Source organism: Oncorhynchus mykiss, chromosome 4 (assembly GCF_057628025.1).
Source record: "Oncorhynchus mykiss isolate SJ-2025 chromosome 4, ASM5762802v1, whole genome shotgun sequence".
In the NCBI taxonomy this organism is placed as follows: Eukaryota; Metazoa; Chordata; class Actinopteri; order Salmoniformes; family Salmonidae; genus Oncorhynchus; species Oncorhynchus mykiss.
The window spans coordinates 21,849,015-21,873,176 of record NC_143025.1 but is presented as its reverse complement, the minus strand read 5'-3'; the positions used below and the strand labels follow the sequence as shown (position 1 = coordinate 21,873,176).

The following is a 24,162-nucleotide window of genomic DNA, read 5'->3' as shown; positions in this document are numbered from 1 at the left end:
CATTACTCAGGTGCACCTTGTGCTGGGGACAATAAAAGGCCACTCTAAAATATGCAGTTTTGTCACACAACACAGTGCCTCAGATATCTCAAGTTTTGAGGGAGTGTGCAATTGGCATGCTGACTGCAGGAATGTCCTCCAGAGCTGTTGCCAGAGAATGTAATGTTAATTTCTCCACCATGAGCCACCAATGTCATTTTTGAGAATTTGGCAGTAAGTCCAACTAACTTCACAACCACAGACCACATGTAACCACACCAGCCCAGGGCATCCACATGCGTCTTCTTCACCTGCGGGATCGTCTGAGACCAGGGCCCGGACAGCTGATGAAACTGAGGAGTATTTCTGTCTGTTATAAAGCCCTTTTGTGGGGAAAAACTGATTCTGATTGGCTGGGCCTGGCTCCCCAGCTGCGCCCCTGCCCAGTCAAGTGAAATGTATAGATTATGGCCGAATGAATTTATTTCAATTGACTGATTTCCTTATATTAATTGGAACTCTATTGAGCATTAGACGTAATGCAAAGAAATTCATCTAGAAGGTTGAAACCTTTTATATTTTTGCTACCTCTACAGTGTTTTGTTTCAGGATCATTGCTAAAAGAACAAATATCTGGAAAATGAAAACCCACCAGAAATCCCCCCGAAAGAAAATAAATAGAGTATGAACTAGAAACGTAAAATAATTTGGTACATTGTAGACATTTTTTCAAAGCCATATTCCTACCTGAAAGATACAATAGATTTCTGACACAAAGAAATTGGGGCATGAACATGATACATGTCACCGTTAACTGTCAGCAGCAACAGTGACATCTAGTGTACAGATTAGAATATGTATTTATTTATTTTGTAAGCCCCTGTTAAGTTGTAAATATGTAACAACCATTGACTTTATGTATGACTTACATATTGGGTAACAACAACCCGTATGAATGATTTATGTGTGTGTGTGTGCGTGTGTTTGTACATTTTATACAATTTCATTGAAAACCTTTTCAGTGGTGGCTTAAATCAAACGTGGCAACCACTTCAATAGTGGAGAAGCAAAATATATATTGACTAAGTGACGTTTATATGTCTTTGACAGCCAGGTGGGGATTTCAAAAAGCCTGATTCATGCCTCAAAGACAGGATCAGTGTGAGTGACACAGAGGCCAGGGCTGAGAGAGAACTCTGACACTCTGTCCAATATCACACATCAAATTGACGTCATTAAGTCAAAGAAAAATATGATATAACCTACTATAAGCAAAATCAAAGTCGTTTTTAAATTTCACCCATTAGTAGAAAGCAATGTAACTAAGTTATATGACTAATGTCAATGTCACAAATGAGTGTGTTGGATTACAATTTAAATGTTAAAATGTCAATTATCTCCCAGTTTCAATTATACATACAATTAAGGACAGGAACTCCTTGGGGAATATGATTTTCAATTGTGAGGCAATACGCTGTTACTATAGGATAAATTAATGTAACTTCTAATCAAATATATGCATTCCACATTTGGACCAACATCTTTACTGATTTACATATTCTGACAAGCGCCCTATCAGTGGGACAATTCGTTTTGCATGGCCCGGTGCGCCGGTTGTGTAGAGATTTAATTTAAGGACCAATGGAATGTAGCACAAATTAAAATCCCCCCTACCCGGGACACCGGGCCATGTAAAACGAATTCGCTCACTCGTAGACGGTACGTAAAATACTTAAATTGTATTTGTCGATCGTGAGAAGTCCCCCCTCTGAAGTACTACGGTTGGTGCAATACAAATGGCTTACATTTTTGCCTACCTGATTGGATGCGAAAGCTTTCTGTTTTGGTTGCGTGCCAGTAGTCGTCTGGAAGGGGAGGGGTGCTGTATGACTTCCGGTTTAGGCTGAAATTGACACACAATGAGGAGCAGGGAATAACCTCGCGAAACGCCGCTGTAAATAAATAACGTTAGAAGAATCACTGAAGCCACAGAATCATGGAGAATCAGGTAAAGTGACTTTTGTGTCCCCTCGTGAATCCTGAACTTTTAACGAAAAAATACTAGAAGGCTGTGCCCGGGACAGGAATGAATGCCTGGTGCTCGAAAAAATCCTGCTAATCGAACTCATAGTTGGCTCACGAGCTGTGCTAGCTAGCCCCACACTCAATCGCATACATCGGTATTTGACATAGCGAGCTGGCTAACGTTAGCTTAACTCAGCATTGCTAGCTAGCCACACAATCAGACGGGCACACAAAGGGATTTATTGCCTAATTTTGTGTTATGGACGTATATATTGAGAAAGTAAGTTGTATAACTTACTCCTTTCCCAGTTTATAACCTAATTTACACGAGCTACTACCTGCTAGCGTTCTCGGCCCTTCGCTAGCTACGTAAATAGCTGCTACAAGACGCCGGTGGAAAGGATTGCTCTTTCCAGGTCTGGGTGGAGGGGAGGGAAGGAGGGGTGTGTATCTAGCGGCGACGAATTGGAATTGAAAAGCGGCAATTACATCACCAGTTTAAAGGCAAAGATTGTGCACTAATGTAGATATTTGAAAATCCTAGAGATACAAATTGTATAACAGCTAGCTGGACACTGGTTGGTTGGGGGAAAACTTATTGAGGAACGTCCATGCATGTCCACATTGACTTCCATAGACAGACATTTGTAGGCCATCTTATTTTTCGAAATATCGTATCGGTAACTCTGACCCACTGTTACTCAAGCTAGGTAGGAGTTTTCATGCTCATCATGATAATGCAAACTCTATTTCCATATCAAATTGACTCATGGAATCCACCTGTGGGAAAATGTCACTGTCCGGTGTTACCCCTTTGAAGCATGCTAACAGTGGAATTCCGTGACGACAAGGAAGGACTAATCGTTTTAGCCGGTTTACCGTGAATACTCAGTGGCAAACAATATAAAACGGTACACCATCAACAGCCATGAAACACCTAACATAGGAATTGTATTTTTGTACATTTCAAGGTTTGTTTGTATGGAATGTAGACTTTTTATAAATAATCGTATGTCTGAAATCGAGACCATCACAAATTTGTTTTTTGCTAAATTGCCCACTGGCTACATGCCTTATTTCTGGAAATGTGATAAGGAATGCTAATGTGCCTTGTTGTGCATCATGACGTCTAGTTGTACGATTTGTGCCATATGAAATCACCATTCAATTCACAATAATGCACCAGAGATGGACAGGGTCATACCAGAAAAATGGTGGGATAGTGACATGTTTTATAGTTGGAGTAGACTGGAGTGCGAGCTCTGTAAGGGCTGTGGTGTCTGGTGGGCCTGCCCACCTGTACAGAGCTCAAAGTGCTGCAGGTGTGTCCTGTTGTGGTCTGTTGATAGAGTAGTCTGCTGTCTTCAAGCAGTGGAGAAGCAGGTTCTTTTCAGAGGGAGAGCAGCGACATTTGCCAATTTTTTTTCTTCTTCTGTGTGCCTCATCAAAGGAGTCTTTCATATGATTTTTTCCCCTAGTGGAGATTAACTTGGTTATGAGGGGTGTTATTTTCATGGCACGTGGGGGTTCATTGTTGTGAGACTCTGCTTGTCTGCCAAGTAGGGCATTTCCCTTCAGAATATCCATTTTAGATCAGGGGGAGGGTCACTTGCAACAATAATGGCGGCTCAGTGTATTTTGTTATCTTTCTGTTGTGGCAGGGAAGTGAACCAAAGGAAGTTACTGAACATCATACTGTTTCCATAAATGTTTCAAATGAATCAAGAATCTTGTCTTTTTCCTCCAGTCAATGCCAACCATCTCAGACCTATTTTGTTTGTGATGATCTCGGTGTATGAATGGTTGGTCATCTCTGAGCTGTTTTTTGGTGATGCCAGTGATCCTGGGGAGCTGGTTGGTTAATGGGCTAGGGGCTCAATGGCTGCTGCACTGACCTAGGGTGTGGTAGCGACTGGAGTTTAAGGGCATTACCGCCACAGAATGGCTAGGTGAGATGCCGGGGGGGCTCAGAGTCCCAGACCTGCTCATCTTAATCCTGTCCCCCTAATCCCTCCACTCAGTCACACAAGGACTGTGGAGAGAAGGTGGCCAAATCCCCACATTCTTCAGGCCAGGACATAAAGTGACTTTTCTGTCCCCTCGTCCCTCTCTCTTCCCAATCCCTCTTTAGTAGCTGTCCCGATCGCTGCAGCATGTCATTTGGATGTCCGTTCAACTACTATCATTGTTCTCGGTAACGAATCACAGTCTGTAGTTTCTGATGTGACCATCTCATGAAAAACAACTTTGTTTTCTCAATTGTATCAAATAATTGTAATTTCCATAAACTAAACTGTTTCCTATCTAACCTACTAACTTGTGATGAGTGATCAATTTCAGATGCTAATAGTTGTTTTTGTATGTCTGACCTTGTGTCTGCAGTGCACAGTCCAGGTGAAGCTGGAGCTAGGACATCGAGCCCAGCTGAGGAAGAAAGTAACCTCGGAGGGCTTCACCCATGACTGGATGGTGTTTGTGCGAGGGCCTGAGACGGGGGACATACAACACTTTGTGGAGAAGGTCGTCTTCAGGCTGCACGAGAGCTTCCCCAAACCCAAGAGAGGTGGGTCAGACAAAACACCATCGCAACAACAGCACTTGCTCGTGCGCAAACACACACACACACGTACCTGGCTGAAACTGGTTTTGTTTGTTTTTGTCTGGGGATAGGAGAGGGGATTCACTATGGATGTAATAATTCACTGATGCGCTTTGGTCCCCGATTCAAATGTTTAAGATTCAAGTGCATCGGTCCATGGACCCCGAACCGATCCAAATGTAGCATATAGGTCAGAAAATCGATTAAAACCTTATGAATCACCAGTTCACACTTTTTTTTATTTTTCTCCTTACATTCTTTCTACCTTCCGAAAATACCTCATATTTTCTGACAACTGATGTGTCCACTCCTTCAGGGTGGAACTGCATGTAACTGTGTTGACGGTCATTGATCTACAGATCATTTTGGATTCCGAACAACCCCAGTCAATATCAGGAGCCTAGTCAAACTGTGCGCTGTTCCTGATCTTGCACATCTGTGCGGCACCTTCAGCGTTCAAATAATAAAATGGCTTGTGTGATATTACGCTTTATTAGTTGAGTGACAACCTATGTAATTTGCTAGGTTATTATTATCATCTATGCGCTGTTGAAAATGACGTTTTACCAGAATAAAAGTAAGCTACCGGAGACAACTGTCATCTGACTAAAGCCTAACTGCTGACCCTGGCTTAAAATATCATTTATTTTGATCATCATCAGTAATAGTTTTGGTAGTTTTGCTTTAAACAATCCGTGTATATGGTAATTTTTAAATATACAGGGTAAATTTGATTATTTCATAACTGGGACAATAATCACTTTTGCAAGGCGCACTGGATGGCCGATGCCAGAAAATATCTCACAATTGTAAACATCCAAACGGTAAAACCCATTTTGATTTTGAGATGGAGGCTGAAATCCAAAGTTGTGCTAGCTATATATTCATTGGCTATGTCATTGCTAATTTGTAAACGATATACAGTATATTGATACATTACTAGGTCACACTTCCTCTGCAAAAAATACTAGTTAATTAGCGGGTGATGGTGATTTCAGAATCAAAGTGGGGGGGGGCAAAAAACAGGCTACATTGTCCCCCCAATCCGGTAGTGGGGTGGTAGATGCCTTATGACTCAACTCAGGTGCCTGCATAGTACATATACCATAGACATTAAAACACACACAGAAATAATCTCGTACAGATACAACTCAGAGGCCCAGCTCATGAGCTCCATCAGCAGCAGATTTTTATTTAGAATGGAAAATTAAGGTGTTTATGCAACAATTGTTAGTGCATCTATTTGTTCTCTAATCAAACCAAATTGCACCGATTTAGTTTCTAACTAAAATGTATCGGAGCCCATGTATCAAATCGTCTTGAAAGGGAAAGCTGCACATCCCTAGAATTCACCTTGACAACAGTTTAAATCAATATTGTAAAACGTATTCTACGGTAGCGTGAAGTGCAAACACACAGAAGGCCTTCAGAGCTTTGCCTTCTACATCAAGCATGCATGTTGCTCGGTCAGATTTGGTCCATTTGTGCTGAACTTCAATAAACATGATGTGTTCTCCAGACCAGGCACATCTCGTCTCATTAAGTCACTGCAAAGCTTTGGGTCGTTGTCCACGGTCATTATGGTTATTGCACATTATTGCTCCCATAAGCTTTTAGCTTCAGGTTGTAATGACTGACTCTCAATGGGAGGCTGGCACTAGTTCACATTAGCCTTCTAGTAACGGCCATTGATGTTATCCTCCTGAATGTATGTTGATGTGCTGTTGTTGTTTCTGCAGTATGCAAGGAGCCACCATATAAAGTGGAGGAGTCGGGCTATGCAGGTTTCCTCATGCCCATCGAGGTCTACTTCAAGAACAAGGTGAGAGCTCTGTCAGAGCCTCTGTAATGGTACTATGTTAACAGTGTCAATCTATCCCTCAGGATATGGGCCACTGTTGCATGTGATTCCTAATGGATTAGAGTTCCTCTGGTGCTCAAGGCCTTCTCCTGAAATCACATTGGATATAGTTCTCCTTACAATGGCTTGTTTATATTATCCGGCACAATCTGTATAAGATGGGTGTTTTCCTGTGGGTCGTTGGTCAATATTCATGTCATTTGGTTGGTATTTAATGTGTTTGTTTTCATTTCCTCAATGGTTCATGTGCTGTTTCTAGTCTGTCATGTGACAGTATTTGTGTGTGTGTGTGTGTGTGTGTGTGTGTAGACACCAGGTTTTAGGTGCCAGTGATACTGGGGCTGTGTGTGACACTGGTCATACTAGTAGTGGGCCTTTGGCTGCTGGTCTGGCTGGTGTCTTGTCAGCTGTCTGTCTGGCTGAAACTCCTCTTCATGTCACTGTAGCGCCTGTTTTAAAAAGGCCTTCAGTTTATCTGCTGTGAATGTTTTTACTGTGTCCTGTATCTGTAACCCTATGACTCCTGGCATGCTCTGAAAGTGGCGGGTGTTCAGAAAGAATCCATTTGTTTACCAAAATGTTCTACTGTTTGCTGAAGTTCTCTCCCACTGTGGAATGTTAGTTCTTATCAGTGTGTGCACTCCAGGTATGCCTCTTATTGACTTGGTCAGGGAATCGCTTATTCTTACTGTTAGCTGATAATATTCTGATAAGGGCTTGGCGGGGCTAATTAGATATGTTCATTATTATTTACAGGAGGAGCCCAAGAAGGTGTGCTTCAACTATGACCTCTTCCTGAACCTGGAGGGGAACCCCCCTGTCAATCACCTGCGCTGTGAGAAGCTCACCTTTAACAATCCCACCCGGGAGTTCAGGCGCAAGCTGGTCAAGGCTGGAGGGGTGAGCTGGGGATGGGGTACAGGGTGGATGTGGGATGGGTTAGAATAAGTGGGAAGTGGAATGGCAAGAGGGAATGTTGTTGACGTGTTTCAGGGTTGAATTGAAATTTTAATTGGAATTGGTCACACCCCACAGAAAGCAGAATTTGAATTGAAGGAAGTGGAATTTAATTCAAACCAATTGAACTAAAACATGAAAGTCTCATTCATTTGACAAATATTTTATCAAAAGGAAATGCCACTTATTAATGCAAAGAATACACACATACCATTTCACATATTAGTTTGATTAGAACGCAAAGATGTCAAACTGTAAAACATTTTTGTCATGAGATGTTACATGGTTCCCTTCTATACTGCAGTGTTTGATCTAATGCATTCTGGGAAATGTATTCTGATATTGAAAAACATTAACGGAATTATGAATGATTTATAGACAACCCACAACATGATCTTGAAATATTTTCAGACCACTTTAATTATTTGAAATTGTTTTAGGACACTTTTTTTTAAAATGAAATGTTATGCTTCAAACATACTACATGGTACTGATAACCAAACATTATGTCAAAATTAACATTTATATGGTGATGTGTAGAATAAACAAGCCATTGGAATTTCCTTGAATTAAATTCTACTTCCTTTGACTTCAAATTAAATTCAGCTTTCTGTGGGGTTTGGCCAGTTGAATTGAATTGGAATTAAAGAGCAAATTGCAACTCAATTCAGAATTGATCCCAACCCTGGTGTGTGTTCTCATTCTTTTCCCTATTTGTTTGTCTCTCAGGTCATGGTGGTGCCAGAAGGGGCAGAGGCGGTGTCGAGGCCCAGTCCAGACTACCCCATGCTCCCCACCATCCCACTGTCTGCCTTCTCAGACCCCAAGAAGACAAAGACCTCCCATGGATCAAAGGTGAGCAGCACTTCCTAGACTAGTACACTGATAAGAAAGAAGGCATAGGAATGTGTATAGGATTGCTCAACCAGTCAATACAGCAGAGGGTAGGGAGAATAGGAGAGTATAATACAGTTGAGATCAGGGACGGCAAACCTTTTTGTTTCCCAAGCCTTTAATTATATCATGGGATCCTTTCATTAATTCAGCTGGACTTCGCTGCCTACTCTAGGTCACAGTTGATCCCAAATAAACCTGCATGATTACAAACATCCTTTCCTGGTTTAGCATTTACCACCCTGTTGAATTATCATAGTACAACATGGACGATGTTCTGCGTTGTGGATATGTGCATGCATTTTGTGCCGAGTATGTGATCGGAGTTGAGCGGTTGGAAATCCACGTCCTCTCCAACCGCTCCGCTAAAAAATGCTCCGCGCTCACAGAAGGAAAAACTGCTGCTCCAAATTCACTCCATTCATTAAAATCACAATTTAACCAACACCAATCTATTTTTGTGACTACCTGAACCTACCATTTGGTTTTGAAGTATTGAAACCAAGCCATTTGATTTGAAAAAGTATTTTAATTAACATGAAAAGGTAAATGTAAGAAGCGATCATCATTTCAAATAGGCTACACGTCATATTAAACAGCATATAAACACTCTAAATAGGTCAGGAGCCTGACAGGGAGTCTGAGAAGGAATGGAAATGTATTATTTAGGCTGAATTATTTCAATTATCTCAAGGCTATAGCCTATAAAGAAATACATTGTTAAGCATTTGCGACACACTAGGCAGGTAAGAAGTCAAGGACATTAAGCACTCAGCATTTAAACAACATTTAAACGAACATTAAATCATAGTCTATAAATTGGCATATAGGCTGTGACTTAGAATTAAATAGAAATTAAACGAAAAATGCCTTATTAGGCTCAGTCTACAGGGCCACTTTTAATTCATTTTTAGAAACACGAGTTTGGCCAGAGTCTGGTTTCAGGCTCATGTGATGGTGCCTGGAGAGCAGGCCAGTAGCGAAGAACATCCACTCCTCACTTGCAAATCCACTGGGGACGCTAAACACCCTTTTGGCCATTCTTGCTGGGCAGGGATGCAGAGTTGTTATTTTCTATAGGTAGGCCTAAAGGTTTTTAGGCTAAATAACCCAATCAAAACAGAAAGCTAATTGAAAGTTGCCAGGCCAATTGCACCAAAATCAATTATGGCCTATTGTGTAGATAATAGAACAACAATAAAGGAAACTTTTAAGAGATTACATTTTTTGTTTATAAATACTTTGCTACAATGACACACTTAATTAGCTACCCACCTTGTTCCTTTCTTTTAGCATGTGCACATAGTAAGTACACCATCGTGCTTTCGGGTTATGTGTATTTTCAGAAGTCCACAATGATTCTTTTGTTGTTGACATTACATCACCGCACTCCCTCTTTTGCTTTTGGCCACCTTGATTTTGCACCTGTTTGTTTGTTTCTTTCTGAAAATATTTTTAGCGAACTCCGTGACAGTAGCTAAAGCAAGGGTCTATAGCATCACACAAGTAGACTACAAATGCATGCTGGGCCGGGAAGGCCCTAAGCTCGTGAAGTGAGCTCTATTGGAGTGAAATTGGAGCGGGCAGGAAGGTTGATGCGCCAGCATTTGGGAATATTGCTCCGCGCTCCAGTCTAATTGGGGATGCTCCTCGCACTGCTCTGCTCACATACAGTGGGCCAAAAAAGTATTTAGTCAGCCACCAATTGTGCAAGTTCTCCCACTTAAAAAGATGAGAGGCCTGTAATTTTCATCATAGGTACACTTCAACTATGACAGACAAAATGAGAAAAGAAATCCAGAAAATCACATTGTAGGATTTTTTATGAATTTATTTGCAAATTATGGTGGAAAATAAGTATTTGGTCACCTACAAACAAACAAGATTTCTGGCTCTCACAGACCTGTAACTTCTTCTTTAAGAGGCTCCTCTGTTCTCCACTCGTTACCTGTATTCATGGCACCTGTTTGAACTTGTTATCAGTATAAAAGACACCTGTCCACAACCTCAAACAGTCACACTCCAAACTCCACTATGGCCAAGACCAAAGAGCTGTCAAAGGACACCAGAAACAAAATTGTAGACCTGCACCAGGCTGGGAAGACTGAATCTGCAATAGGTAAGCATCTTGGTTTGAAGAAATCAACTGTGGGAGCAATTATTAGGAAATGGAAGACATACAATACCACTGATAATCTCCCTCGATCTGGGGCTCCACGCAAGATCTCACCCCGTGGGGTCAAAATTATCACAAGAACAGCGAGCAAAAATCCCAGAACCCCACGGGGGGACCTAGTGAATGACCTGCAGAGAGCTGGGACCAAAGTAACAAAGCCTACCATCAGTAACACACTACGCCGCCAGGGACTCAAATTCTGCAGTGCCAGACGTGTCCCCCTGCTTAAGCCAGTACATGTCCAGGCCCGTCTGAAGTTTGCTAGAGAGCATTTGGATGATCCAGAAGAAGATTGGGAGAATGCCATATGGTCAGATGAAACCAAAATATAACTTTTTGGTAAAAACTCAACTCGTCGTGTTTGGAGGACAAAGAATGCTGAGTTGCATCCAAAGAACACCATACCTACTGTGAAGCATGGGGGTGGAAACATCATGCTTTGGGGCTGTTTTTCTGCAAAGGGACCAGGACGACTGATCTGTGTAAAGGAAAGAATGAATGGGGCCATGTATCGTGAGATTTTGAGTGAAAACCTCCTTCCATCAGCAAGGGCATTGAAGATGAAACGTGGCTGGGTCTTTCAGCATGACAATGATCCCAAACACACTGCCTGGGCAACGAAGGAGTGGCTTCGTAAGAAGCATTTCAAGGTCCTGGAGTGGCCTAGCCAGTCTCCAGATCTCAACCCCATATAAAATCTTTGGAGGGAGTTGCCCAGCAACATTCCCAAAACATCACTGCTCTAGAGGAGATCTGCATGGAGGAATGGGCCAAAATACCAGCAACAGTGTGTGAAAACCTTGTGAAGACTTACAGAAAACGTTTGACCTCTGTCATTGCCAACAAAGGGTATATAACAAAGTATTGAGAAACTTTTGTTTTTGACCAAATACTTATTTTCCACCATAATTTACAAATAAATTCATAAAAAATCCTACAATGTGATTTTCTGGATTTCTTTTCTCATTTTGTCTGTCATAGTTGAAGTGTACCTATGATGAATATTACAGGCCTCTCTCATCTTTTTAAGTGGGAGAACTTGCACAATTGGTGGCTGACTAAATACTTTTTTGCCCCACTGTACAATGTTAGTCCTTCAGTGGGCCTTTGGCTAAGTGCATTGACAGCAGAGTGATTATCAGCTCAGTTATGATGCTTCCACTCAGATCTTTCTTTGCTGACAATCAAGAAATATGTGGCAGAGCACCTGCATGAATGGCCCTTACTTACCTTTATTTTATATATTTACAGCCCAGCACCTAATTGAATAGGGATGTGAGTTTGATATCATGTGTACTTGTCCCTGTCTTTAGGAGCCCAGTAAAGAGGGCAGTGGAGGCAGCAATAAAGGGCCCAAGCCCCACAAGCTGACCAAGGAGCACCGCGAACGCCCCCGTAAAGACTCTGAGAGCAAGGCGGGGTCCAAGGGTGACAGCGACCGCGACGGGGGAGGAGGGGGCAGCAGCAAGAGCGCCCGCGAGCCCTCCTCTTCCTCGTCCAAGAAGCCAGCAGAGATCAAAGTCAAAGATGAGGGCAAGGTCCTTCCCAAGGCTGCCTTCAAAGAGCCCAAACTCACCCTGAAGGAGGCCAAGATGGAGGGCATGTCCCCCAAAGGAGGGGGGGGAGGGGGTGGTGGGGGAGGAGGAGGAGGCCCGCTGGAGTCCAAAGGCCCCGGGAAGCGGCCCTCCACTGTGGAGTCTCCCAAACCCAGTGCCAAGAAGCAGAAGAAGAGCAGCTCAGAGGGATCTAAAGGGGCAGCTGCAGGGCCCTTCACCGGAGCCTCTCCCAGGGTCTCCTCATCGTCTGCAGCCGCCCCTGGCTACCCAGAGAAGAAACCCCCCAAGGAGAAGGGTCGTTGGCCCAAGGGCAGCAAGGCCGACACTCAGGAGGTCAAGGAGCCCAAGAAGCTGCCTGAGTCTGACGACTCCAACTCTGAGGATGAAGCCTCATCCAAATCAGAGCAGTCAGCCCCCTCCAGTCCCTCTAACTCAAGCTCCAGCTCTGATTCCAGCTCAGAATCTGACTTTGAGCCTGGACAGAAACAAGGCCAAGGTAAGCCTATCATTCTCTAGACAGATAACATGGGATTTACACATCCACTGGAGAGGTCATTCTGACACATTGGTTGTCTTTATTGGGCATGGCTTGTGATTTAATGTAGGAATGGTACTGTTGCTAATTGTTATAATATTTTTTTAATATCCCTCTTTTAGGCTGAGCTATTCAGATGTTTAATTGATGGTTGTGTTGCGTCAAATATGTGCATTTAGAAAATGTTCTCTGTTAACGGTGTGTACTTACTCTAGGCCCACTGCGCTCTATGGTGGAGGACCTACAGTCAGAGGAGTCAGATGACGACAGCAGCTCTGAGGAAGGGACGCCTGTCAAGACAAACCCGCCCAACCGTGACTCACGGTAAGTCTCTCTCACTTTCTCACTCTTTACGTTACTGTGTCATAGACCTCTGATGCTTCTGTAGTTATGTCATTTTCACCAGTTCGTCTACTCCTTAGGAAATTAGCATTGCTTGGCTGTTAATGTTTGTGGCGTTATGAAACAGTGTGCCCGTATGTCTCTAGCAAATAAGCACGTGTTAGCTGTTCTTTATATGTGTTACTTTAAAGATTTTAATAATTTGAGCTGCAAACAACAATTGGAATTCTTAATCCTTTTGCAAAACGTGTGCCCACCCACCACCTATATACACAGGATCCCTGTGCTAAATAGGGCACAATGAGAGCTTTCTGCCTCTGTTCCCTGTCAGACTGAGCCTGGACAGTGAGAGTGACAGCAGTGACGGCTCGCACCGCCCCAGTCGAGACCCGGTGCCACCTCCACAGAAACACAGCTCCTCCAATAACAAGGTAAAGCACGGCTCCCCCAGTAACGAGGTAAAGCACGGCTCCCCCAGTAACGAGGTAAAGCACGGCTCCCCCGGCAACGGGGTAAAGCACGGCTCCCCCGGCAACGGGGTAAAGCACGGCTCCCCCGGCAACGGGGTAAAGCACGGCTCCCCCGGCAACGGGGTAAAGCACGGCTCCCCCGGCAACGGGGTAAAGCACGGCTCCCCCGGCAACGAGGTAAAGCACGGCAACGAGGTAAAGCACGGCTCCCCCGGTAAGGAGGTAAAGCACGGCTCCCCCGGTAAGGAGGTAAAGCACGGCTCCCCCGGCAACGAGGTAAAGCACGGCAACGAGGTAAAGCACGGCTCCCCCGGTAAGGAGGTAAAGCACGGCTGCGCGCTGTGTTAAGAAGCATTGCGGCTTGGTTGGGTTGTGTATCGGAGGACGCATGACTTTCAACCTTCGTCTCTCCCGAGCCCGTACGGGAGTTGTAGCAATGAGACAAGATAGTAGCTACTAAAAAAATTGGATACCACGAAATTGGGGAGAAACATTTTTAAAATTCAAAACAACAAAAAAAACAAAAAAGGTGCTAACATTACAAATTGGATTTTAGAGAATTTTTGCATTGTAGTTTCAGAAAACATCCATAATATATCTGCCACTAATAGTGGATGCCGCTCCGGCGGGAGAAATCAATAAGCAAATTTCACAGCCAATCACAACACTGGCGGGTAAGTAATAATGTGAAACACTATCATTCCACTATTAGCTCCAGCTATAATATGGACATTGTCAGAAGTTACAATTTAGAAATTCAGTTATAAGTTCTATGTGTAGCACCATTAAATATTTAATTTCTCCTTCAAACTGGTATTTAAAAATATATATAAACTCAGCAAAAAAAGAAATGTCCTACTGTCAACTGCGTTTATTTTTTAGCAAACTTAACATGTAAATATTTGTATGAACATGACAAGATTCAACAACTGAGACATAAACTGAACATGTTACACAGACATGTGACTAACAGAAATGGAATAATGTGTCCCTAAACATAGGGGGTCAAAATCAAAGTAACAGTCAGTATCTGGTGTGGTCACCAGCTGCATAAAGTACTGCAGTGCATCTCCTCCTCATGGACTGCACCAGATTTGCCAGTTCTTGCTGTGAGATGTTACCCCACTCTTCCACCAAGGCACCTGAAAGTTCCTGGACATTTCTGGGGGGAATGGCCCTAGCCCTCACCCTCCGATCCAACAGGTACCAGACGTGCTCAATGAGATTGAGATCCGGGTTCTTCGCTGGCCATGGCAGAACACTGACATTCCTGTCTTGCAGGAAATCACGCACAGAACGAGCAGTATGTCTGGTGGCATTGTCATTCTGGAGGGTCATGTCAGGGTGAGCCTGCAGGTAAGGTACCAGATGAGGGAGGAGGATGTCTTCTCTGTAACGCTTAGCGTTGAAATTGCCTGCAATGGCGACAAGCTCAGTCCGATGATGCTGTGACACACCGCCCCAGACCATGATGGACCCTCTACCTCCAAATCCATCCCGCTCCAGGCCGCGGTGTAACGCTCATTCCTTCGAAAGAAAAAGGTGAATCCAACCATCACCCCTGGTGAGACAAAACCGCGACTCGTCAGTGAAGAGCACTTTTTCCAGTCCTGTCTGGTCCAGCAACGGTGTGTTTGTGCCCATAGGCGATGTTGTTGTCGGTGATGTCTGGTGAAGACCTGCCTTACAACCGGCCTACAAGCCCTCAGTCTAGCCTCTCTCAGCCTATTGCGGACAGTCTGAGCACTGATGGAGGGATTGTGCGTTCCTGGTGTAACTCGGGCAGTTGTTGTTGCCATCCTGTACCTGTCCCGCAGGTGTGATGTTCGGATGTACCGATACTGTGCAGGTGTTGTTACATGTGGTCTGCCACTGCGAGGACGATCAGCTGTCTGTCATCTCTCCCTATAGCTCTGTCTTAGGCATCTCACAGTACGGACATTTCAGTTTATTGCCCTGGCCACATCTGCAGTCCTCATGCCTCCTTGCAGCATGCCTAAGGCACGTTCACACAGATGAGCAGGGACCCTGGGTATCTTTCTTTTGGTGTTTTTCCAGAGTCAGTAGAAAGGCCTCTTTAGTGTCCTACGTTTTCATAACTGTGACCTTAATTGCCTACCATTTGTAAGCTGTTAGTGTTTTAACGACTTCCACAGGTGCAGGTTCATTAATTGTTTATGGTTCATTGAACATGCATGGGAAACAGTGTTTAAACCCTCTACAATGAAGATTTGTGAAAATATTTGGATTTTTACAAATTGTCTTTGAAAGACAGGGTCCTGAAAAAGGGACGTTTCTTTTTTGCTGAGCTAATATACATTTACTTATTTATTTAACCTTTATTTAACTAAGCAAGTCAGTTAAGAAAAAAATCTTATTCACAATGACGGCCTCCTGCGGGGACGGGGGCTGGGATTAAAAATTAAAATAAATGAAATACAAATTTTGAACAGAACACACAAGAGGGACAACACTACATAAAGAGTCCCAAGACAACAGCATGGCAGTAACATGTCAACACAGCATGGTAGCAATACAACATGGCAGCAGCACAAAACAGGGCACAGACAACAGCACAAAGGTCAAGAAGGTAGAGACAACAATACATCACACAAAGCAGCCACAACTGTCAGTAAGAGTGTCCATGATTGAGTCTTTGAATGACGAGATTGAGAGAACCTCTGCACATGTACTTTGTTGACGTTTGGGTTATTACCAGTAGTTATCATTGATGGCTAAGCAGTGTGTTGTATTCCTAGCACCACAACAGCAGACTGGTGGTGTGTCAATTTTTGCTCTCCTAAAGCACCATCCTTCCCATTCTGATCTCTGTTTATCTGCTTTTCACTCTTTCTTCCATTTCTCTGTCTCTGTGTTCCGTCTCCCTCTGAGCAGGTCTTGGGCAGGAAGAGCCCAGACATCTGCAGCCGCCCAGAGAAGGTGCTGAAGAAAGGATACGAGAAGGTAGGAAGGGTAAATAATCACAGTTTTACATTACCTTTGTTTCTTCTTTTTGTGTTCAAACATCTGTTTTAAGTGGTTATATTACCAGTGTAGTGTTCAAATTCTACAATACTGCTCTATCACCACTATTATAGATATATCACTACCAGCTCAGCACTCCACACATTCCTGGTGTAAAACTGCAGTAGAAAACACTGGTTAATCAGTAATCATATACCTAATAGTAGACTAAAGGAGTGCTCCACTAACCACAAACTCCCTTCTCTTCCTGTTCTCCAGGCCTACACAGAGGAGCTGGTGGATCTCCACCGCAGACTGATGGCTCTGAGGGAGCGCAACGTCCTACAGCAGGTATGGAGCAATGACTAGCCGTGTGTGTGTGGTCAGGTTACATGTTACAAAACATACTTTTCCATCACACTATCAGGCCACGCTATTGTGTTATCATCAATGTGAATTTGTAGTCATCTAAGTCCTCTCCTCTCCTTAGATAGTGAATCTTATCGAGGAGACGGGGCACTTCAACGTGACCAACACCACCTTTGACTTTGACCTGTTCTCTCTGGACGAGACGACCGTCCGCAAACTACAGAGCTACCTGGAGGACACAGCAACGTGACAGCAAGCCCGTAGCGCAGTCCCTGGACCCCCACTGGGGGGGAGTAGTAACAGAAGCTACAGCCACACACCAGACAGAGCTAAACCACAGAACAACAACAGAACACACACTTTCACTTGTCGCTGGAGAAGAACAGAGGAACAGGGTGAGGGGAGGAGAGAGGTCAGAGTAAGAGAGAGCAGCTATGCCACTGTCCCTCTAACCTGGACTGGACTGGAGGACAGGACTAGGAGCTGGCCTGTCTGGACTGGATCTGGCAGGAGACGTATTATATATGCTTCTTGTGGAGAACAGCACAGCAGCCTGTGTGCAGAACTGTGGAATGCGACCACTCTACTCTCCCTCCCCCTCCTGCCCTCCCCCCTCACTTCTAGCCTTTGCAAACCCAATACTTCCCCCCTCTATCTCCTCCCTCCCCACTCACACTCCCTTAGTCGACACAACACTCCTCCCCTCCTCTCAGCTGGAGTTCATTTCTCTGTAGGAATTTTTCGGTCTAGGTGAGTGTGTGTCTCGGTGGGTGAGTGTGTGTGTCTCGGTGAGTGTGTGTGTCTCGGTGGGTGTGTGTGTGTGTCTGGGTGGGTGGGTGAGTGTGTGTGTGTCTGGGTGGGTGAGTGTGTGTGTGTCTGGGTGGGTGAGTGTGTGTGTGTCTGGGTGGGTGAGTGTGTGTGTGTCTGGGTGGGTGAGTGTGTGTGTGTCTGGGTGGGTGAGTGTGTGTGTGTCTGGGTGGGTGAGTGTGTGTGTGTCTGGGTGAGTGAGTGTGTGTGTGTCTGGGTGAGTGAGTGTGTGTGTGTCTGGGTGAGTGAGTGTGTGTGTGTCTGGGTGAGTGAGTGTGTGTGTGTCTGGGTGAGTGAGTGTGTGTGTGTCTGGGTGAGTGAGTGTGTGTGTGTCTGGGTGAGTGAGTGTGTGTGTGTCTGGGTGAGTGAGTGTGTGTGTGTCTGGGTGAGTGTGTGTGTGTGTCTGGGTGAGTGAGTGAGTGTGTGTCTGGGTGAGTGAGTGAGTGTGTGTCTGGGTGTGGGTGTGTGTCTGGGTGTGTGTGTGTGTCTGGGTGTGTGTGTGTGTGTGTGTGTGTCTGGGTGTGTGTCTGGGTGTGTGTGTGTGTGTGTCTGGGTGTGTGTGTCTGGGTGTGTGTGGGTGTGTGTGTCTGGGTGTGTGTGTGTGTGTGTGTGTCTGGGTGTGTGTGTGTGTGTGTGTTTCTGGGTGTGTGTGTGGGTGTGTGTGTGTCTGGGTGAGTGAGTGTGTGTGTGTGTCTGGGTGTGTGTGTCTGGGTGTGTGTGTCTGGGTGTGTGTGTCTGGGTGAGTGTGTCTGGGTGAGTGAGTGAGTGAGTGTGTGTGTGTCTGGGTGAGTGTGTGTGTGTCTGGGTGAGTGTGTGTGGGTGTGTCTGGGTGTGGGTGTGTCTGGGTGAGTGAGTGTGTGTGTGTCTGGGTGAGTGAGTGTGTCTGGGTGAGTGTGTGTGTCTGGGTGAGTGTGTCTGGGTGGGTGAGTGAGTGTGTGTGTGTGTGTGTCTGGGTGAGTGAGTGTGTGTCTGGGTGAGTGAGTGTGTGTGTGTGTGTCTGGGTGAGTGAGTGTGTGTGTGTCTGGGTGGGTGAGTGAGTGTGTGTGTGTGTGTGTGTCTGGGTGGGTGAGTGAGTGGGTGGGTGAGTGAGTGAGTGTGTGTCTGGGTGAGTGAGTGTGTGTCTGGGTGAGTGAGTGTGTGTCTGGGTGAGTGAGTGTGTGTGTGTGTGTCTGGGTGAGTGAGTGTGTGTCTGGGTGAGTGAGTGTGTGTGTGTGTGTGTCTGGGTGAGTGAGTGTGTGTGTGTGTGTGTCTGGGTGAGTGTGTGTGTGTGTCTGGGTGAGTGAGTGTGTGTGTGTGTGTCTGGGTGAGTGTGTCTGGGTGTGTCTGGGTGTGTGTGTGTCTGGGCGTGTGTCTGGGTGTGTCTGGGCGTGTGTCTGGGCGTGTCTGGGTGTGTGTGTCTGGGTGTGTGTCTGGGCGTGTCTGGGTGTGTGTGTGTGTGTGTGTGTGTCTGGGTGTGTGTGTGTTTCTGGGCGTGTGTCTGGGTGAGCATTTCAGAGGCTTTAGGGGGATGATATCTTTGGTTAGTGACTCTTTAAGCTTGAGCACAAGCAACAGCCCTTAAACACACACACACTGTGAGAGGCATTTGGGTCCCATTCCAGAGTGTCTTCACACATGCAGGTACTAAGTTGTGTACGTGCCTGTTGGTGGTAGTGTGTTTTAGATGGGGTTCATCTCTTGTCTGTTCAGTTTCCCTTCACTTCCTCTTTGAAAGCTGAACCTTGACACCCCCTCCCCCCTTCTATCTTGATGTGCATGAAAGGGCTCAATTTCTGGGGAAAGGATCATTTCTGAATTGCCTTTTTAGTGGTGGGGGGTAAAAAGCCGTGACAAGTAGCCATAGTCTCCCAGATCCAAGAAAAAAAAGGGGCCACGCTTTTTTACATTTAATTTTTGTACTGATAGGTTTTGAGTATTTTGGGATTGCATTTCAGATACCTGTGAGCTATGAATGTATTCCTGTTCATTTTCTAGGGCTAGCAACAAACCTACTATCCTCTTAGTGCCTTTTATGTCTGTCCACTGACACTGGTTAAAGAGCAAAGTCCTTCCTCTGACTAAATGTTAATTGGGAAGCCTGAAACTCCAGTTTTGTCTTAACAGTGCCCTCTCTTGAAATCAGTTGATGCTCCTTGTGCGGTTTGTCTGCAGATTTGAAGCTTCTTCCAGGGATCTATCTCTGCTGTTATAAGGAACATAAGCCTTCCAGAAATCCTAAGACACTGTGCATTAGCAGTGGTCCTTTAGGGATGTTCAGGCGTCTTCTCCAAATGATTGCCTTTTCTTTCCAGATCTTAATATGAATGGTTGTATAGCTCATGTTCTGTTGTCTGAGCTGTAGTTTTCTATGGAAAGGGGCTGTGCCAGACCAGGCATATCATTATGGAAAGGGACAGTGCCAGACCAGGCCTATCATTATGGAAAGGGACAGTGCCAGACCAGGCCTATCATTATGGAAAGGGATAGTGCCAGACCAGGCCTATCATTATGGAAAGGGACAGTGCCAGACCAGGCCTATCATTATGGAAAGGGACAGTGCCAGACCAGGCCTATCATTATGGAAAGGGACAGTGCCAGACCAGGCCTATCATTATGGAAAGGGACAGTGCCAGACCAGGCCTATCATTATGGAAAGGGACAGTGCCAGACCAGGCCTATCATTGTGGAAAGGGACAGTGCCAGACCAGGCCTATCATTGTGGAAAGGGACAGTGCCAGACCAGGCCTATCATTGTGGAAAGGGACAGTGCCAGACCAGGCCTATCATTGTGGAAAGGGACAGTGCCAGACCAGGCCTATCATTATGGAAAGGGACAGTGCCAGACCAGGCCTATCATTGTGGAAAGGGACAGTGCCAGACCAGGCCTATCATTGTGGAAAGGGACAGTGCCAGACCAGGCCTATCACTCAGTCTGCTAGACATGTTCCTCTTACTGTGGTCCCTCTAGCCTTCACATCCACTGTGGTTTCACACTCAGACTGAGCTGTCTCTTCTCCTCTCTTTGGGTGATCCCCTCCCTGCTTCATTCCCCCCTCCCTTTTCTTTCTGTTTCACCTCGTGAACAGTTGTATTTATTCTAATGCTAATAGCTTTAATAGTTATGTCCATTCTGTTGCCTGCCTCTGCAAAGTGCACACTCACCTCTCTGGCCCTTCTCCTCTGTGAGGGTGCTGTGGTGTTAAGGACTCTGAATGTGTGGTTCTGTTCTAGAGTGAAACAACAACCGCCTTATTTTCCTCTCAGCATCCACTCTGCTCTGTCCACCACCCTTTTATTTGTCTGGGTGTGCCTATGTCAACACAAGTCCCCGCAAGTGATTTTTAAGATGAATTTGCATCTGTGAGTGTGATAGATTGTGTGTGTCAAGCGAGTGGAAAAAGAGAACGTTGCTGTCCTCGTGTGTGTGTGTGTGTGTGTGTGTGTGTGAACTTTTAACTCCCAAGTCCTAGTTCATGAACTCTACCCCTTGACCGGGGGCGCTCAGTTTTTCCCTTGTCATGGAGTTTGGGCGCAGTTGGGGGGGAGGGGGAAGGGCCGCTGAAGGGGTGAGTGGCAGGGAGCCCTGTGCAGCTCTCCCAGAGAGAACCCCATCTACCATCTACGAACAGTCAATCTTTTATTTATGTACCTCTGCACTTTTGGCTGTGGTGACTTAAGTACTTAAGTAATTATCTAAACTGTATTTTTAAGAATTTTATACAATATTTACATGCAATACAAATAGATTTTTTGCCAACGTTTTTTAAAATTCTTATTTAATTGTTTTTATTTGTATTGGCATGTTTTGTCATTATACATACAGAAACATGCTGTCAGTTCTGTTAATTCTAGTGTTACGTCAAGGAAAACTTCCCTAAATGTTGTATTGTGTATCATAGTTGTTGCAGTTGAACACCATGGAACAGGTGTTGGGAATATGTTTGATGTATGAGCTAACCATGTCGATATCATCCAGTATAATTATATCAAGCAGGAAAAGGTGGACTTTTCAGTGAGAATAAGTATTTTTATGTGTATGTCCTATTATAATTTGAGTGTTTTTAACTCAAAGTGAGGCAGCGTTCTATTTGTCCGTACTCTATGAGGTATGGTTACGAAGCCCAGGCATAAACTGTCACCCCCCCGTTCAATATTTATCTGTATTTCTATCCAATTTCGACCCCTTAACCTCTTAAATAAGAACACCATAGGAAGCGATACCATGCCAATTCAAACTATATTCTATATATATATATATACATACAGTGCCTTGCGAAAGTATTCGGCCCCCTTGAACTTTGCGACCTTTTGCCACATTTCAGGCTTCAAACATAAAGATATAAAACTGTATTTTTTTGTGAAGAATCAACAACAAGTGGGACACAATCATGAAGTGGAACGACATTTATTGGATATTTCAAACTTTTTTAACAAATCAAAAACTAAAAAAATTGGGCGTGCAAAATTATTCAGCCCCTTTACTTTCAGTGCAGCAAACTCTCTCCAGAAGTTCAGTGAGGATCTCTGAATGATCCAATGTTGACCTAAATGACTAATGATGATAAATACAATCCACCTGTGTGTAATCAAGTCTCCGTATAAATGCACCTGCACTGTGATAGTCTCAGAGGTCCGTTAAAAGCGCAGAGAGCATCATGAAGAACAAGGAACACATCAGGCAGGTCCGAGATACTGTTGTGAAGAAGTTTAAAGCCGGATTTGGATACAAAAAGGTTTCCCAAGCTTTAAACATCCCAAGGAGCACTGTGCAAGCGATAATATTGAAATGGAAGGAGTATCAGACCACTGCAAATCTACCAAGACCTGGCCGTCCCTCTAAACTTTCAGCTCATACAAGGAGAAGACTGATCAGAGATGCAGCCAAGAGGCCCATGATCACTCTGGATGAACTGCAGAGATCTACAGCTGAGGTGGGAGACTCTGTCCATAGGACAACAATCAGTTGTATATTGCACAAATCTGGCCTTTATGGAAGAGTGGCAAGAAGAAAGCCATTTCTTAAAGATATCCATAAAAAGTGTTGTTTAACGTTTGCCACAAGCCACCTGGGAGACACACCAAACATGTGGAAGAAGGTGCTCTGGTCAGATGAAACCAAAATTGAACTTTTTGGCAACAATGCAAAACGTTATGTTTGGCGTAAAAGCAACACAGCTCATCACCCTGAACACACCATCCCCACTGTCAAACATGGTGGTGGCAGCATCATGGTTTGGGCCTGCTTTTCTTCAGCAGGGACAGGGAAGATGGTTAAAATTGATGGGAAGATGGTTGGAGCCAAATACAGGACCATTCTGGAAGAAAACCTGATGGAGTCTGCAAAAGACCTGAGACTGGGACGGAGATTTGTCTTCCAACAAGACAATGATCCAAAACATAAAGCAAAATCTACAATGGAATGGTTCAAAAATAAACATATCCAGGTGATAGAATGGCCAAGTCAAAGTCCAGACCTGAATCCAATCGAGAATCTGTGGAAAGAACTGAAAACTGCTGTTCACAAATGCTCTCCATCCAACCTCACTGAGCTCGAGCTGTTTTGCAAGGATGAATGGGAAAAAATGTCAGTCTCTCGATGTGCAAAACTGATAGAGACATACCCCAAGCGACTTACAGCTGTAATCGCAGCAAAAGGTGGCGCTACAAAGTATTAACTTAAGGGGGCTGAATAATTTTGCACGCCCAATTTTTCAGTTTTTGATTTGTTAAAAAAGTTTGAAATATCCAATAAATGTCGTTCCACTTCATGATTGTGTCCCACTTGTTGTTGATTCTTCACAAAAAAATACAGTTTTATATCTTTATGTTTGAAGCCTGAAATGTGGCAAAAGGTCGCAAAGTTCAAGGGGGCCGAATACTTTCGCAAGGCACTGTATATATATATATATATATATATATATATGATAAGCAAAGGTAGACCATCTGCTCTGAATTTTAACAGGAAAAAAAATACAAATAAGCAACGAATGGTGACTGTTCCTTAGGAATGTGAGGTGGCATGGGCAGAGGGCGTTTTTCTGTATCAGTGGTTATTACAAGTGTCTCTAACCAGGTTTCCATCCAACTTTTTTACGCGAGTAAAGTACATATCGGATAAAAAAAATATGACCAGTCTAATGGAGACCGAACCTTTTTATTAAATTACAGATTAAATGAATAATTATCTTAGACCAGTGTTTCCCAACTCCGGTCCTCTAGTACCCCCAACGTCACACTTTTATTGTAGCCAAGGACAAAAACACCTGATTCAATTTGTCAAGGACTTGATTAGTTGACAAGTAGTATCAAGTTTGCTTGTCCTGGGCCACAACAGACCGAGTTTGGGAACCCCTCGGCTGGAGCTCAGGTGTCAATACCAGATTGGGCACACTCGCTATATAACGCAAAATGCTTTGTTAGAACCTTCAGTAGAGTTAAAAATGCGATGGAAACTGTAATAGTATTTTTGTATTCGGTACATGGGAATTTGTTTGAATGTGCCTACGTCATGCACAGCCTTTTATTTGGAACGAGTCCATTTGATGGTAACGCATCTCTGGTGGGAAAATGAACATACTGCTTTTACGCGGATTTTAGAATATTCGCATGAAAATCTGTCGCCAATTGGATGGAAACCTAGTTTGTGACA

At 44.3% G+C, this 24,162-nt stretch overlaps 1 protein-coding gene across 2 annotated transcripts; it reads left to right on the top strand.

Annotated features, from left to right (window-relative positions):
• The first annotated feature begins 1,835 nt into the window (after window positions 1–1,835).
• LOC110521505 (protein ENL) lies at window positions 1,836–21,270 on the top strand. Of its 2 annotated transcripts, none has more exons than XM_090231473.1 (11): window positions 1,836–1,987; window positions 4,387–4,567; window positions 6,343–6,425; window positions 7,221–7,364; window positions 8,151–8,276; window positions 11,805–12,543; window positions 12,798–12,906; window positions 13,256–13,355; window positions 16,290–16,367; window positions 16,638–16,709; window positions 16,849–21,270. In XM_090231473.1, the coding sequence occupies exons 1-11, from the start codon at window positions 1,976–1,978 to the stop codon at window positions 16,975–16,977; spliced, it is 1,773 nt and encodes a 590-aa protein (XP_090087599.1). In that variant the 5' UTR covers window positions 1,836–1,975; the 3' UTR covers window positions 16,978–21,270. The 2 variants fall into 2 exon arrangements, with proteins under 2 accessions (XP_090087599.1, XP_036825141.2); XM_036969246.2 differs by having other exon boundaries at window positions 16,290–16,358; window positions 16,849–17,366.
• The last annotated feature ends 2,892 nt before the right edge of the window (window positions 21,271–24,162 follow it).